General features: G+C 38.8%; 2 protein-coding genes, 1 long non-coding RNA gene and 1 other non-coding gene across 4 annotated transcripts; 3 read left to right on the forward strand and 1 right to left on the reverse strand.

Moving 5' to 3' along the window:
* The first annotated feature begins 1,029 nt into the window (after positions 1–1,029).
* Positions 1,030–4,052, forward strand: LOC124312359 (cytochrome P450 3A16-like). The gene is made up of 13 exons (XM_046776857.1): positions 1,030–1,355; positions 1,453–1,549; positions 1,632–1,781; positions 1,854–1,970; positions 2,041–2,129; positions 2,204–2,355; positions 2,444–2,559; positions 2,651–2,770; positions 3,022–3,153; positions 3,220–3,308; positions 3,376–3,513; positions 3,591–3,753; positions 3,838–4,052. The coding sequence occupies exons 1-13, from the start codon at positions 1,282–1,284 to the stop codon at positions 3,973–3,975; spliced, it is 1,575 nt and encodes a 524-aa protein (XP_046632813.1). The 5' UTR covers positions 1,030–1,281; the 3' UTR covers positions 3,976–4,052.
* Positions 4,053–5,642: 1,590 nt separating this feature from the next.
* LOC124312336 (4-coumarate--CoA ligase 3-like) lies at positions 5,643–8,487 on the forward strand. The gene is made up of 8 exons (XM_046776821.1): positions 5,643–6,010; positions 6,109–6,316; positions 6,396–6,595; positions 6,685–6,736; positions 6,801–6,896; positions 6,969–7,123; positions 7,209–7,715; positions 7,791–8,487. Exons 1-8 carry the CDS (start codon positions 5,741–5,743, stop codon positions 8,079–8,081), a joined length of 1,779 nt encoding a protein of 592 aa, XP_046632777.1. The 5' UTR covers positions 5,643–5,740; the 3' UTR covers positions 8,082–8,487.
* Positions 8,488–8,976: 489 nt separating this feature from the next.
* Positions 8,977–9,062, forward strand: Trnar-ucu. The gene is given in 2 exon segments: positions 8,977–9,013; positions 9,027–9,062. It is a non-coding gene; the product is annotated as a tRNA-Arg (tRNA).
* Positions 9,063–11,167: 2,105 nt separating this feature from the next.
* On the reverse strand, positions 11,168–11,850 carry LOC124312534. Its single transcript, XR_006910524.1, has 2 exons — positions 11,618–11,850; positions 11,168–11,539 (listed from the first exon to the last, which is right to left on the reverse strand). It is a non-coding gene; the product is annotated as an uncharacterized LOC124312534 (long non-coding RNA).

The raw sequence follows: 11,850 nt of genomic DNA on the forward strand, positions 1-11,850 counted from the left end.
CCTAAACAGGATATACATACGTGTACAAAAGTTGTACAAAGACGAATTTGTACACCAGCTACAAATATGTAGCCCGAAAAAGGACGAGAGGGTGGACTGCGAGTCAATTTTTTTATATTTGGCCTTCGTCCGATTCAAAATTCACCAGATTCACGAGTCACACATAAGGTAATAAAGAAATCCAGGTAAGTTCACAATAAATGCACAGTCCTTATTGGGGCCTTGATCACACTCCAAAACATGGAACCTGAGCAACTTTTTTAGAATTGTAAAAACTCGTTTATTTTTTTCCAAATAAAGTCCATGACTTCATGCCGATTGGTAAATCCTGACCGGAGTGACAGTTTGCTGGCCAAGTTTTTCGTTCGCACAATAGAATGTCGGAGAATGTATTTATTTTTATCTTGTTGCATGACTTGCATCGTGAAACAAGTTGGCCATCGTTCGATGGACCAATATGTGTCCTGATCGATTCGTTTGGAAAATCACGAAAGGGTGATACAGTAAATTATCCATTATTTGCCACGAGTTTATCGGTGCCTTCTATCTAGTTAAATTTTCAATTTTAACTAGATCATCATCAGAAGTGCTCAAATCAGGGAGAGTTAGCTTATCCAATGGGGGTATAGCTCAGTGGTAGAGCTTCCGACTGCAGATCGGGTTCTCCCCGATTCAAATCTGGGGGCCCCCTATCTAATACCACAAAAATGTTATCGTAAAACTCGTATTAAGATTATAATTCTCACTTGTAATAGGAATTATATAATAAGGAGCGCAAAGGGTGGTAATTCTTCACTAAATATTTTTCACGCAATACGTGTTGCAATGCTCCGTCATGATATAAAAGTATACTGTATGTGGAGGATGAAAAGAAAATTTAATAACAGCCAAGGGTCATTTTATTTATAGTCAAGTAAACGTTTAAGTAGATAATGAGCAAACACACCCGTCGTTTTCCCGGTCAGCAACGCTGGAAGTAAGATATAGGCTAGTACAATATAGACTTTAGTTCAACTGATATACCGCTTCACAACTGTCGTATATAATACATGCTAGATCAAACTCCAAAGTTGAGCGAGTAAAGGAGCTAATCAAACAGAAATTCTTTGCGATTCAGTGCGTGTATCCATTTTTAGTTTTTCGTCAACAAAATCTGAGGTCTCCCGCCTTATTTATAAGAGCGCAAGAAAGCGAGAACCAGGCTCACATTGTACATGCGTGATTCTTGTTGTTGTTGAAAGAGTTACAGCAGTTATAGTTGTTTAGATTTAGGCTATCGTGATGAACAGCGACGCTTTTTCCTCCATCCTCTCTACGCTATTTGTCGCCTCGTTGGTTTTGTTTCTTCTCTATAGGTATATTTCATCTTCTAACCTATCCTGTATGGCCATAGCCCTTATTTTTTATAATAATTGTTACGTTTTTTTATTTAAATCTATGTAATGTGTGCAGATACATGACCTCAACGTTCACTTATTTCTCTGAACGTGGTATTCCCGGCCCCAAACCTATTCCGATTTTTGGAAATCTCTGGGGCATTTGGAGAGTGGTAAGAAATATCTCATTCTCAAATTAAACTGTAATCTTTATCATTAATGACTCTTAGAACAAAAAATTCGAATGAATTTTAGAGTTTACCTGATCACGATCGAAATTTGGTGAAAAAATACGGCAAGATTTTTGGATATTTCGACGGCAGCAATCCCAGTCTGTGGGTCACCGATCCCGAGTTCATCAAGGCCATCTTCGTCAAAGACTTTGATCATTTCACCAATCGTCGGGTATAGTATTTTAAAAAAATTCATGGTCTCACTTTGCCAAATGTCTTACATCACATTTGATTTACCTTTCAGAATATTACGTTCGAAAGTAAAGTGGTTCGTCGGATGGTTAGCAGCGCTCGCGGTCAGGAGTGGAAGGATATCCGTTCATCCATCACACCGGCATTCACCACGGGAAAAATTAAGCGGGTTAGTCCATTTGAATCTCAAACATTTTCGCGCATTTTCGTATATTATCACGGATTTTTGAACATTATAGATGTCCGTCTTGATAAAAAACTGTGCCGATCGAATGGCCATCAAGTTCGATAACATCGCAACAAGTCAAGGAAAATTGGAAGCTAAAATGTATGCTGTTATTATAATAATATAGTTTAGCATAAACATGAATTAGAGATGTTTTTTGCTAATTGAATTGACAGTCAATTTAGTGCGTTCACTATGGACGTGATCGCTCGATGCGCTTTTGGGATGACGATCGACAGTTTAGGTGAGAAGGACGATCCTTTTATGACAAAAGCCAAAGCCATCTTTAACCCTCCGGTCAACAAAACTCCACTAGCTGTTATTCCATGTGAGCTATTTTTTTCTTGTCAAATTAAAATTGGATTTACCATAAGCAGAGTTGACTTTACTCATAACGTTTGTTTTGAATAATGCAGTTATTTATCCGAAGTTGATTCCATTATTGGGCGAGCGCGTCTTCCTCACAGAGGGATTCCAATTCTTCATTAGACTACTAGAGAACTTGATCAAAGAGCGTAAGGAGTCGGAACAGGTAATTAACATTTTTCATTCCAACATGTATAGAAATAAAACGAGAAGTAAGAGTCAATAAATCTATTTCATTTGTCTGCCGTTGAGTGTAGAAATATCAGGATTTTGTCGAAGCAGCCACGGAAACTATCACCGACTACACGAAAGAGGTTGACGGCAAGTCTGTACCAAAGTGGAGTAGCGAAGAAATCAACGAGATTGTTATCGCTCAGGTAGTACATTATTTTTTTTTTCACGAATAATGTTACCAACGAACGCATAGCGACCACTGATCTCTATGTCTAGTTGAGATAGGAGTTAAGTTGCACAAACTCAAAGTGCCGGTTAATTAGAGGCGTTATTGGTTAAAATAACAGGGAATTCAGGGTTATTAACAAGGTTATTAATTAATAAGCTGTTCTTATGGTAACCTACCCAATGGAAATTGACGCTTAATTTAAAAATGTTATAATTCATATTATAGTCGGTTCTCTTCTTGCTGGCCGGCTTCGACACGACAGCCACTACGTTGACCAACATCATTTTTCTTCTCGCTTTAAATCCGGAAATTCAAAACAGATTACACCAAGAAATCAAGAACAAATTGAAAATTTCTGTAATTATGCCAAGCACTATTTGTTTCAAAGATAAACCTAAAATAATACAGGTTATTTCACTAAAGGGAGAAGTCAATCACGACATACTGATTGACTTTCCGTACATCGACCAGGTCATAAACGAAGTGCTCCGGGTCTACCCACCAGTTCCAAGGTAATAAAAGACAAATTATACAATTTTCAATTTTTCAATTTTACTTATTTCCAGTTTAATAAAACAGAGTTGAGAGGGAATGTAACAAAGACGTCACTTACAACGGTATCGAAATCAAGAAAGGAACCATGATTACCGTGCCGTCGTTTGCTCTCCATTACGACCCGGACAGTTATCCGGATCCCGAAACATTTAATCCCGATAGGTACTATATCAACAAAGAAACGTGTTATTTTTTTTTTTTTACCATTATTGTTACCATGTGTACTATCTCTGACACAGGTGGAGCGCCGATAACAAAGCTGAACGTGACCCGTACACTTTTCTTCCGTTTGGAATGGGGCCTCGTAACTGTGTCGGCATGCGATTTGCCATGGAAGAAATCAAAATAGCTTTGTGCACAATCGTCAGTCAGTTCCGCTTCTTCCGTGTCCGTGAAACACCGGTACATTAATTTCACCAAATGGCGCTAAATGGCAAAAGAAATTCAGTAGCCTATTGATGGCAAAAATGTCTTTCTATAAATTAGGAAAAGATGCAATTCGACAAAGGATTCATTCAAGTGACGCAGCCCGTCAACGCTATTGTTGGAATTGAGCGTCGCCCAACTTTAGCGGAACCCCAGCAAACCGAAACTGAAAAAAAAAAAAAAAATTCATATTTTTAATTTGATCTCGTACGATTTTCGCATGGTCTCAAGTAAAGATGTTAATAGGGTTATAATAAAGTGACGACGAATCATTAGGGGTATTTTTCTCGGCAGTTCTTCTATGCATAAAGAACTAGCCCTAATATGAAAAAGGTTTTTTTCAATTATTATATTATCATTACTGATAGACATTGGCTCTATACAGAAGGACAATTAACTCGCAATGAAAAAAACCAAAAACATAATGAAAAATTATACTATCTTGCGTGAGACTCTCTTTTTAAAATACCTTGGAATACAAATCTCTGGAAAATCTTGGTCTAACCTTCATTCGTGTCACGAACCACTCCTTAAACCATTTCTTTACCACAACTACGCACAGCACTGATAAACTAATAGCGCGCTCTTTCAATGGGCTGCCAATGCCTAGCGGCATCCAAGGGTCCGCCCATTAATTATCGAAAAATAAAAACCAGCACATCAGCTATATTACGGAAGTGATAGTCCATGTTTAGTAAGGCTATACTCGATGTCTTTATGCAATTGGTTAAATAATTTCAACAATAACAGGATATGATTATGTTGGGTTATTACAAGGTGATTCACACATGCAGCAATACAGTATTAGGCCTAGAAAATTCCGAAAATTCGACGGCAAATAATATTTCCGAATGTTAAACAGACACACACACCCGCACACACCCGATACAAAACGAAAGATTTTTATGCCGAGCCCTTGTAATCAAACTGTCCTGTTTTCATCGTTATCATCTCTTGAATGAGATAAACTCAGTGCTCTCTCTGGGGCGATTTTCCCACCCAGCCATTATATAGGTGATTGATACTTTCAAAGTGGGAAAATCCAATAAAATGGTGAAGAAATACAACTGCACGCTATATACACATCCGGTTTTCCCCATGTAACCTTGGGACGGATGATGACGTTATATTAATATACAAATGCGTATATCGAGACAAATAGCGCGATTTGCTTGCTCTCCAATAGTGACCCTAATTGTGGAAATAAAGAAATTATCAGCACTCGAACGGGATATCGCACTACCTAACCTTGAGTATAGCTATAATATAAAATGGTGACGAACGTAGGCTATAACATTCTCGGAGAAAAAATTTAAGTGAATATTGAGAAACGCACGTAATACATTTCAGTTTTCGTTCATTATGAACTGTCGTTCAATTTTTTAAGACCTTCTTTTTTGTTGTTTGATGAAGAGCTGACTGAATTGATTATAAATATTTGTTCTTATTGCTAAATATCTCTGTGCCATGTTCAAACTCAGTTATTTGGTTTAGAATATGAAAGTATTATCAATTATCACCAACTTTACAAAAGGCAAAGTGAACATTGTACAGCTAGTAATGTTGACACAGTGCCACTCAGACGACCTCCAAATTATATATCAATTCAAACAACGGACTTCTTGCAAGAGAAATTAATCAAACAAATATATTACCTACGTACGGATTGCTCCCGTCACTATCAGTGGCAGCTCGTGTTTAGGATTTATAGGCCCCAAAAAACTTGGGAAAACCGAAAAAGTGTGAATGTAGCTTCATGTATAATATCTATACTATGTCAACATAAGTCAAATATTCTCCTGCGTCAGCAGAGTCAGTGTTTTATCGCTTAAACGATTCCCTATATAAACAGGCACAGGCTGTATCGAACTTTTAATACATAGTTTGTCTAAACCGCTTAGTAAACCAGAAAAAAAAAATTTCTAAATAGTAAAAACCACTTGCAGAAAATTTCGAAGACAAAATGGCATCGCACCTGAGATCTTCCCTCCAGAGAGCTACCTTGTTTGCCAACAAACGAGCATGCATTACGGCCAGCATCAACAGCCAGCCAATGGCTCTGAGTCATCAGCTAGCTCCGGCGTACAATCAGCAGACATCAGCGACCAACCTGGCCGGCAAAATGGACAAAAACATCGTCACTTCACCTCACAGCGATTGCGAACTACACGGCTTGACTTTGGTGCAGAGATATTTCCAAAACGCAAGCAAATACAGCAACAAAATCGCTTTGGTATGTATACAATTCATTCCCAATCTATAATTCTGTTTCGAAATTGCCGGCGAGTATTTTATTATTTGACTGGATTTGACTTTGCATTTGATTCGCAGGAATGCGGAGTGACCGGACGCAAATACACATACGAGATGCTGGGCCACCTCATCCGAAAATGCGGGAGCGCTTTGACACGAGCCGGATACAAAAAAGGCGACGTGATGGCGATCATTTCGCCCAACGTTCCCGAATTCCCCGTCGCTCTCCTAGGAGCTGCCAGTGTCGGAATGCCCGTCGCCCTTGTAAATCCTACTTTTACTCCAGGTATGTGCCAAAAAATATCGTAGGAAAAAATGCCAATCACATTTATTTTACCTTCTAATTTCTGTTTTAATTATTTCAGAGGAAATCGCACGCCAGTTGACATCTGTTGGAGCCAGTGTTATATTTGGTGTCGCCCCAATGGCCGAGATGCTCCAAAAAATGGCTCAGATGTGCCCTTCAGTTCGCCAAGTGATCTTACTCGGTCCTCCGCAGGAAGGATTCGTCTGCTTTCAACAAATGCTTCAGGATTCCGGCGATCTGTTCAACGATAACGTAGATGTAAGTTTGACAATATTTACTGTGGAAGATCGAAAATCACTTTTCGGAACGTTGAATTTAACAAGCTATAGTGACGAACATTTTTTCAGATCAACGTTCAAGAGGATACGTTCATACTTCCACATTCCAGTGGTACCACTGGTAAGTTCGACTGAGAAAACAACACTTTCACATTTACTTCAACTTTTCCTTACTGATTAAAAAGGACTGCCTAAAAGCGTGATGCTCACTCACGCCAATGTAGGTGTCAACGTTTCACAAAATATTCATCCAGGGACCTCCAAAAATCAAATGGCTACAGGTAATAAATCGTGTTTAATTTCAAGCGATTGGCTTATAAAATTACAATAAAAAATTGAATGTCATGTTCAAGACCAATACCAAGAAATCCACATTTGCCTATTGCCATTCTTCCACTCTTACGGCATCACTGGAATATTGAACATCGGCTTCGATTTGGGAGCAAAATTGGTGACTCTGCCCCACTTGGATGTGCCGAGCTACCTGAAAGCCATTGAAGATCACAAGGTATGTATCCTGCTGCTGCCTAATATTAATCTTGCGCAATCGTTTCATTATTATCATTATTTGTTTTTTTAAAATCCGCTTATAGCCAACGCTGTTGCATATCGTGCCGACTCTGGCCCAGCTGTTCATCAAACATCCGGCCCTCAAAATGGAAAATTTTGAACGGGTTCACACCCTTTTCAGCTCGGCAGCCCCGCTTGGAGCGCAAACAGCCAACAACCTTCTGGGGAAATTCAACAAGCCCGACCTACTCGTTCAAGAAGGTTACGGACTTACGGAGATGTCACCCGGGGCGATGCAGACTCCGTTAAACAACGACCATTTGGGTTCTTGCGGACGTCTCATTTCGAGGACAAAAGCCAAAATCGTCGACTTGGAGAGCGGCAAAACGCTCGGCCCTAATCAACAAGGTGAACTTTACATGACTGGTCCGCAAGTCATGAAAGGATATTGGAACAACCCGCAAGCCACCAAGGAAATGATTGGCGAAGACGGATGGCTCCGCTCTGGCGATGTCGCCTACTACGACAAAGGCGGCAACTTCTACATCGTCGATCGCCTCAAGGAACTCATCAAAGTCAAAGGATTCCAGGTCAATTTTTAATTTTTCTCTTGGAAAAGATTTAAAAAAAGAATTGAAATAACGGAAATATTCCTCTCTTATTAGGTTGCTCCAGCTGAGCTTGAAGATATCCTTTCCGGGCATCCGGCTGTAATGGAAGCCGCCGTGATTGGAATCCCCGATGAACACGCCGGAGAACTTCCTCGAGCCTACGTCGTCAGGAAACCAGGAATGGAGTCGGTCAGCGACGCTGAAATTCGGACATACGTCGACTCCAAGGTCTCGTCCCACAAACAAATTAAAGGCGGAATCGAGTTCTGCGATGCTCTGCCGAAAAACAACCTGGGCAAGGTTCTCCGACGTGAATTGAGGAGTCAATATGCTCAAGCCAAGTAAAAAAATGTTTTTTTTGTAATAATTCAAGTCAAGAGAAAAATATCTGATTAATTTGTCATGCGCGCGTAATATTTTGTGGCTCATTCTCCATCTATACATTGTTATTTCATTTATGTACTATAGATGTCACTATAATACCAATGTCTGTAATTTTATTTTCAATAATTATTTCTAATCTGCTAGAGATTTAATGCTTGTGAATGTTTTGATTTAAAAAATGCTTACGATCATTTTACGACCGCGTATCCTTTTATTCGCTTCCCATACCTTGAGCCATGCTTTCTTATTTTATTTTTCTTCTTTTTCTTTTATTTGGGACTTGTATCTTATCCGGCTTGTATCATTGGATTTGAGTATTTCAGTGGACACCATGAATCAATATACAAGCAACAACCGTCAAACCAAACTGAGCATGTAAGCATATTCGATATTGCTGACCTCGAAGAGCCCAAACGTGAACAACGTGATCAAGTTTCACTCTGACATAAAAATGAAAGTAGAGTCAAGAGTACCGGCATATTTGACATTGGTTGGCTTGTTAGTTAAATTTTTGTGCATGCGCTAAAGTTAGCGGGTTGTTATTGATAAGAAATGTTATGATTGACTTAACCGGTAGTATTTTCCTGGTTGGACTTTAACACAATTAGTTAACGGCACATTTTTTCTCATTTCTTGCGATCCCCAAAAATAACACGCATGACGTGTGAAATTCAATGTGAATTATCTTGTCAATTGTGGCGTCGAGTTTTACCATTTACGATGGTCATAACATTTTGGAAGCACTAAATCGAAAGAAAATCCTAGTCTGATTTAAGAGAAAAGGAAAACAGATTTTACAGTCATTTGGCCATGGTTTAAATACTCGCTATTAATTTTCTTTAATACTAATCAGTAAGATCGTGTGGCCTAATGGATAAGGCGTCGGACTTCTATCAGATTACAGGCATCCGAAAATTGCGGGTTCGAGTCCCGCCTCGATTAATTAAATTTTCAATAATCAATTCCACTAAGGAGTTGATATAACATTTATTTGCATTATATTTAAGTAATATGAGATTTTTCGTTGTTGGAACATGATAATATCTATAACAGTCCCATTTTGTAATACATCAAAATAAGAAAACTGTCGATCGACCTCGCCCTGACTCTCATCCTCTCAAGGACTTTCATTGCTTTATCTGACTAAAAATGATAAAATTGTGGATCGCATCCAACTTTTTGTGTCTGGTGTCTGAGACTCAAAGTTGATTCAGTGCTGATTGACTGATAATCATCAATCAAAAATTAAAATAGATCAAAAGCATATGATAACATGTGGTCGCATGTGGTCTAACTAGGCAGCCCAGCCGAGAGCCCAGCCCAGTACGAAACTGAAAGATTTTCAATTAGAGATTCAAGAACTTCAGAACCCGAACTAGCATAACTCTCATTTACACGGAACGAGGAAATGATTCCAGAAAGCAAAAAGGTGAATCTTTTTCTGTCATATATCCACTTATGGCCGTGGTAAAAAAATGCCACTGCGTGTCGGCCTTCGAGATTTTATTGTTGTGAGGGTCGTTCGTATTTAAAAAATTACTATTCACTGATGATTCTATAGACTTGAAAAAGATTCTTTTACTATATACCTCCGATTGTCCAAAATGAAATAAATCCAAATCATCTATGGATTTTTCCATAATACTAATAGCGATAATAACACCGGCTATTCGGCTAAATGATTCGTAGGTACTGCGAAACTAGCAGGCGTAATTAATTGTCCTGTTCTTTTTTTGTGATGTAATATCCTGCATTGCCAGATCACGAAATAGTCCGTATCACACTCTGTGAATGAAACTCCTCCCATTTCACGAAACTCCTCCCATTTCACACATATAAATATTCTTGTAAAATCAACCAAATCAGATGTTGAGATAAAATCTAGCACATTATTTGAAGAATTTGATGGGGAATCGGTAGGAATTCACGCAACAACAAACAAACTTTGAATATGAGTCGCAGCTTTAAAAAACGTTTTTTCCCGCCCCTTTTGCACCTTCAACAATTCGTCACTAATTAACAACTTGTCTTATCGTTATAAACTTTTGCGCGTTAGTTGGACAAACGTCTAAGGAATCGAATAAAGTTAACGCCAAGGGCTCACGTCAATTCATGCGAGCCACACCTGTGCCACAGTTTGTAAACTGTTATTCAGCCAATCACAGAGCGCCATTGATTCCCTTGGGTTTAAATAATAGTTTTTGGCCCTGTGTTCCTCCCCGCCCATTTATGCCGCTAAAAGCCTTCTAGATTTTCAATCAAGTTGAAAATCTCTCAGGGATAAATTACTGTACATAATGACGGGTTCTTCGAATGGAATGGAATTGAATGGAATCGCAACGCTTCGAATTCTTCGGTTGCATGTTCGGTATAGACGTGGAAAATTTAAAGTAATTAGCAGTTAAGCTGAGGCTAGCCCAGCACTGACATAATAATAACATTACAAGACCGTAATTGTAAGTAATTTGACGATATGGATTGCTAGTAGGATCGAGTTCTATCCCTAAAACGCGCATCCACATAAACAGCAGAGGTTTCAAACACCAAGAAATGTTATGGGGAGGGACGACTGGAACGACAGTAGGGACCACTTTTGTTACGACCATCCTGGGCTTCCTCTATAATAACAAGCTATATAACGTTTATATTTTGCTTATAGCTGAGCAGCAGTTATATGCGAAGTCAATAGTCACGCTATACATTGCATGAGGTATGAAAACTGAAAAAGTGTGGCAATTGACAAACCGACATACCCCGGTTGGATCGGTTGGATCACAAAGTTTATTATTAATATCATGCTGCATGCATGTGTTGCGCTACTTGAGAAATTGGTTTCCACGGTAACTGCGTAGATATATTTGCATGGTAATTCACTGGGACTGACGGTCAAAGCACTTAAAACATATTGCTCAGATAAAACATATTGCCGCATATTGCGCACTGACCCAATATCATGTCACGATTAAATTGATACAGCAGTAATTTACCTACGCCAATTTTATTTGTACTTTTCTGACCTTCTTTTGTAACGAGAATGTAAACAAATATACGCTAGATAGTAATATTTATTGATCTCTGATCTCAAATGGAGTTTGTGGTGGCGTGTTATAGGGCAAGCCAGGTGTGGTGTTATAAAAATTTAATCAGCAAGCAGTGAACATCTTAACAATCTAGATGGGTCCAACAAGTTATTTTCTCCAATACAGTACATTCTTGAAAAATAGTCGCATAAAAAAGGAAGTGGCCAAAGGACGCTCGCCAAATACCGTATACGGTATTTATATTTATATTATATACGATATTTATATGCCCTAGATGAAGGCCGTTTTGCGGTAAATCTGTAACGGCGTGTCGACTAATTTGAGTTTCTTGACAATCTGAGTCGACTTGTCCAAATCGAAATCCAGCCTAAATCCAGACTATGCCAAGGCAAGAAACAAATCATAATATAAATTACTTTGAAGACAAATTTCAATCAAACATTTAGGGAATTGTACCTGAACTTGAGAGACGGACTGAATGGCCAGCAGACCTTTGCCTTGAGGTGTCAGTGGATTCCAAAACAAAGATGTACAGTGCATATGCTCTGGCGTGTATTTGAGCTGTCTGTTACGGGCCCTGAAAAAAAAAAAAAAAAAGAATAAGAAATTGCTAACCAACGTGGGAAATGAATTTTGGTCAGCTATGAAAGACATTTCATGCAAGATTTGATCAATCTGGGCTGAACCAA

The sequence above is a fragment of the Daphnia pulicaria genome, chromosome 8 (assembly GCF_021234035.1).
Source record: "Daphnia pulicaria isolate SC F1-1A chromosome 8, SC_F0-13Bv2, whole genome shotgun sequence".
NCBI lineage: Eukaryota > Metazoa > Arthropoda > Branchiopoda > Diplostraca > Daphniidae > Daphnia > Daphnia pulicaria.

What these genes read in the sequence shown, in the direction of transcription:
- LOC124312359 (XM_046776857.1), top strand. Translation starts at nt 1,282, where the DNA reads ATGAACAGCGACGCTTTTTCCTCCATCCTCTCTACGCTATTTGTCGCC. An exon ending in GAAACATTTAATCCCGATAG is followed by an intron (nt 3,514 to 3,590) that starts GTACTATATCAA and finishes TCTCTGACACAG; the next exon opens with GTGGAGCGCCGATAACAAAG. An exon ending in TCCGTGTCCGTGAAACACCG is followed by an intron (nt 3,754 to 3,837) that starts GTACATTAATTT and finishes TCTATAAATTAG; the next exon opens with GAAAAGATGCAATTCGACAA.
- LOC124312336 (XM_046776821.1), top strand. Translation starts at nt 5,741, where the DNA reads ATGGCATCGCACCTGAGATCTTCCCTCCAGAGAGCTACCTTGTTTGCC. An exon ending in ACAGCAACAAAATCGCTTTG is followed by an intron (nt 6,011 to 6,108) that starts GTATGTATACAA and finishes TTTGATTCGCAG; the next exon opens with GAATGCGGAGTGACCGGACG. An exon ending in CAAAAATCAAATGGCTACAG is followed by an intron (nt 6,897 to 6,968) that starts GTAATAAATCGT and finishes GTCATGTTCAAG; the next exon opens with ACCAATACCAAGAAATCCAC.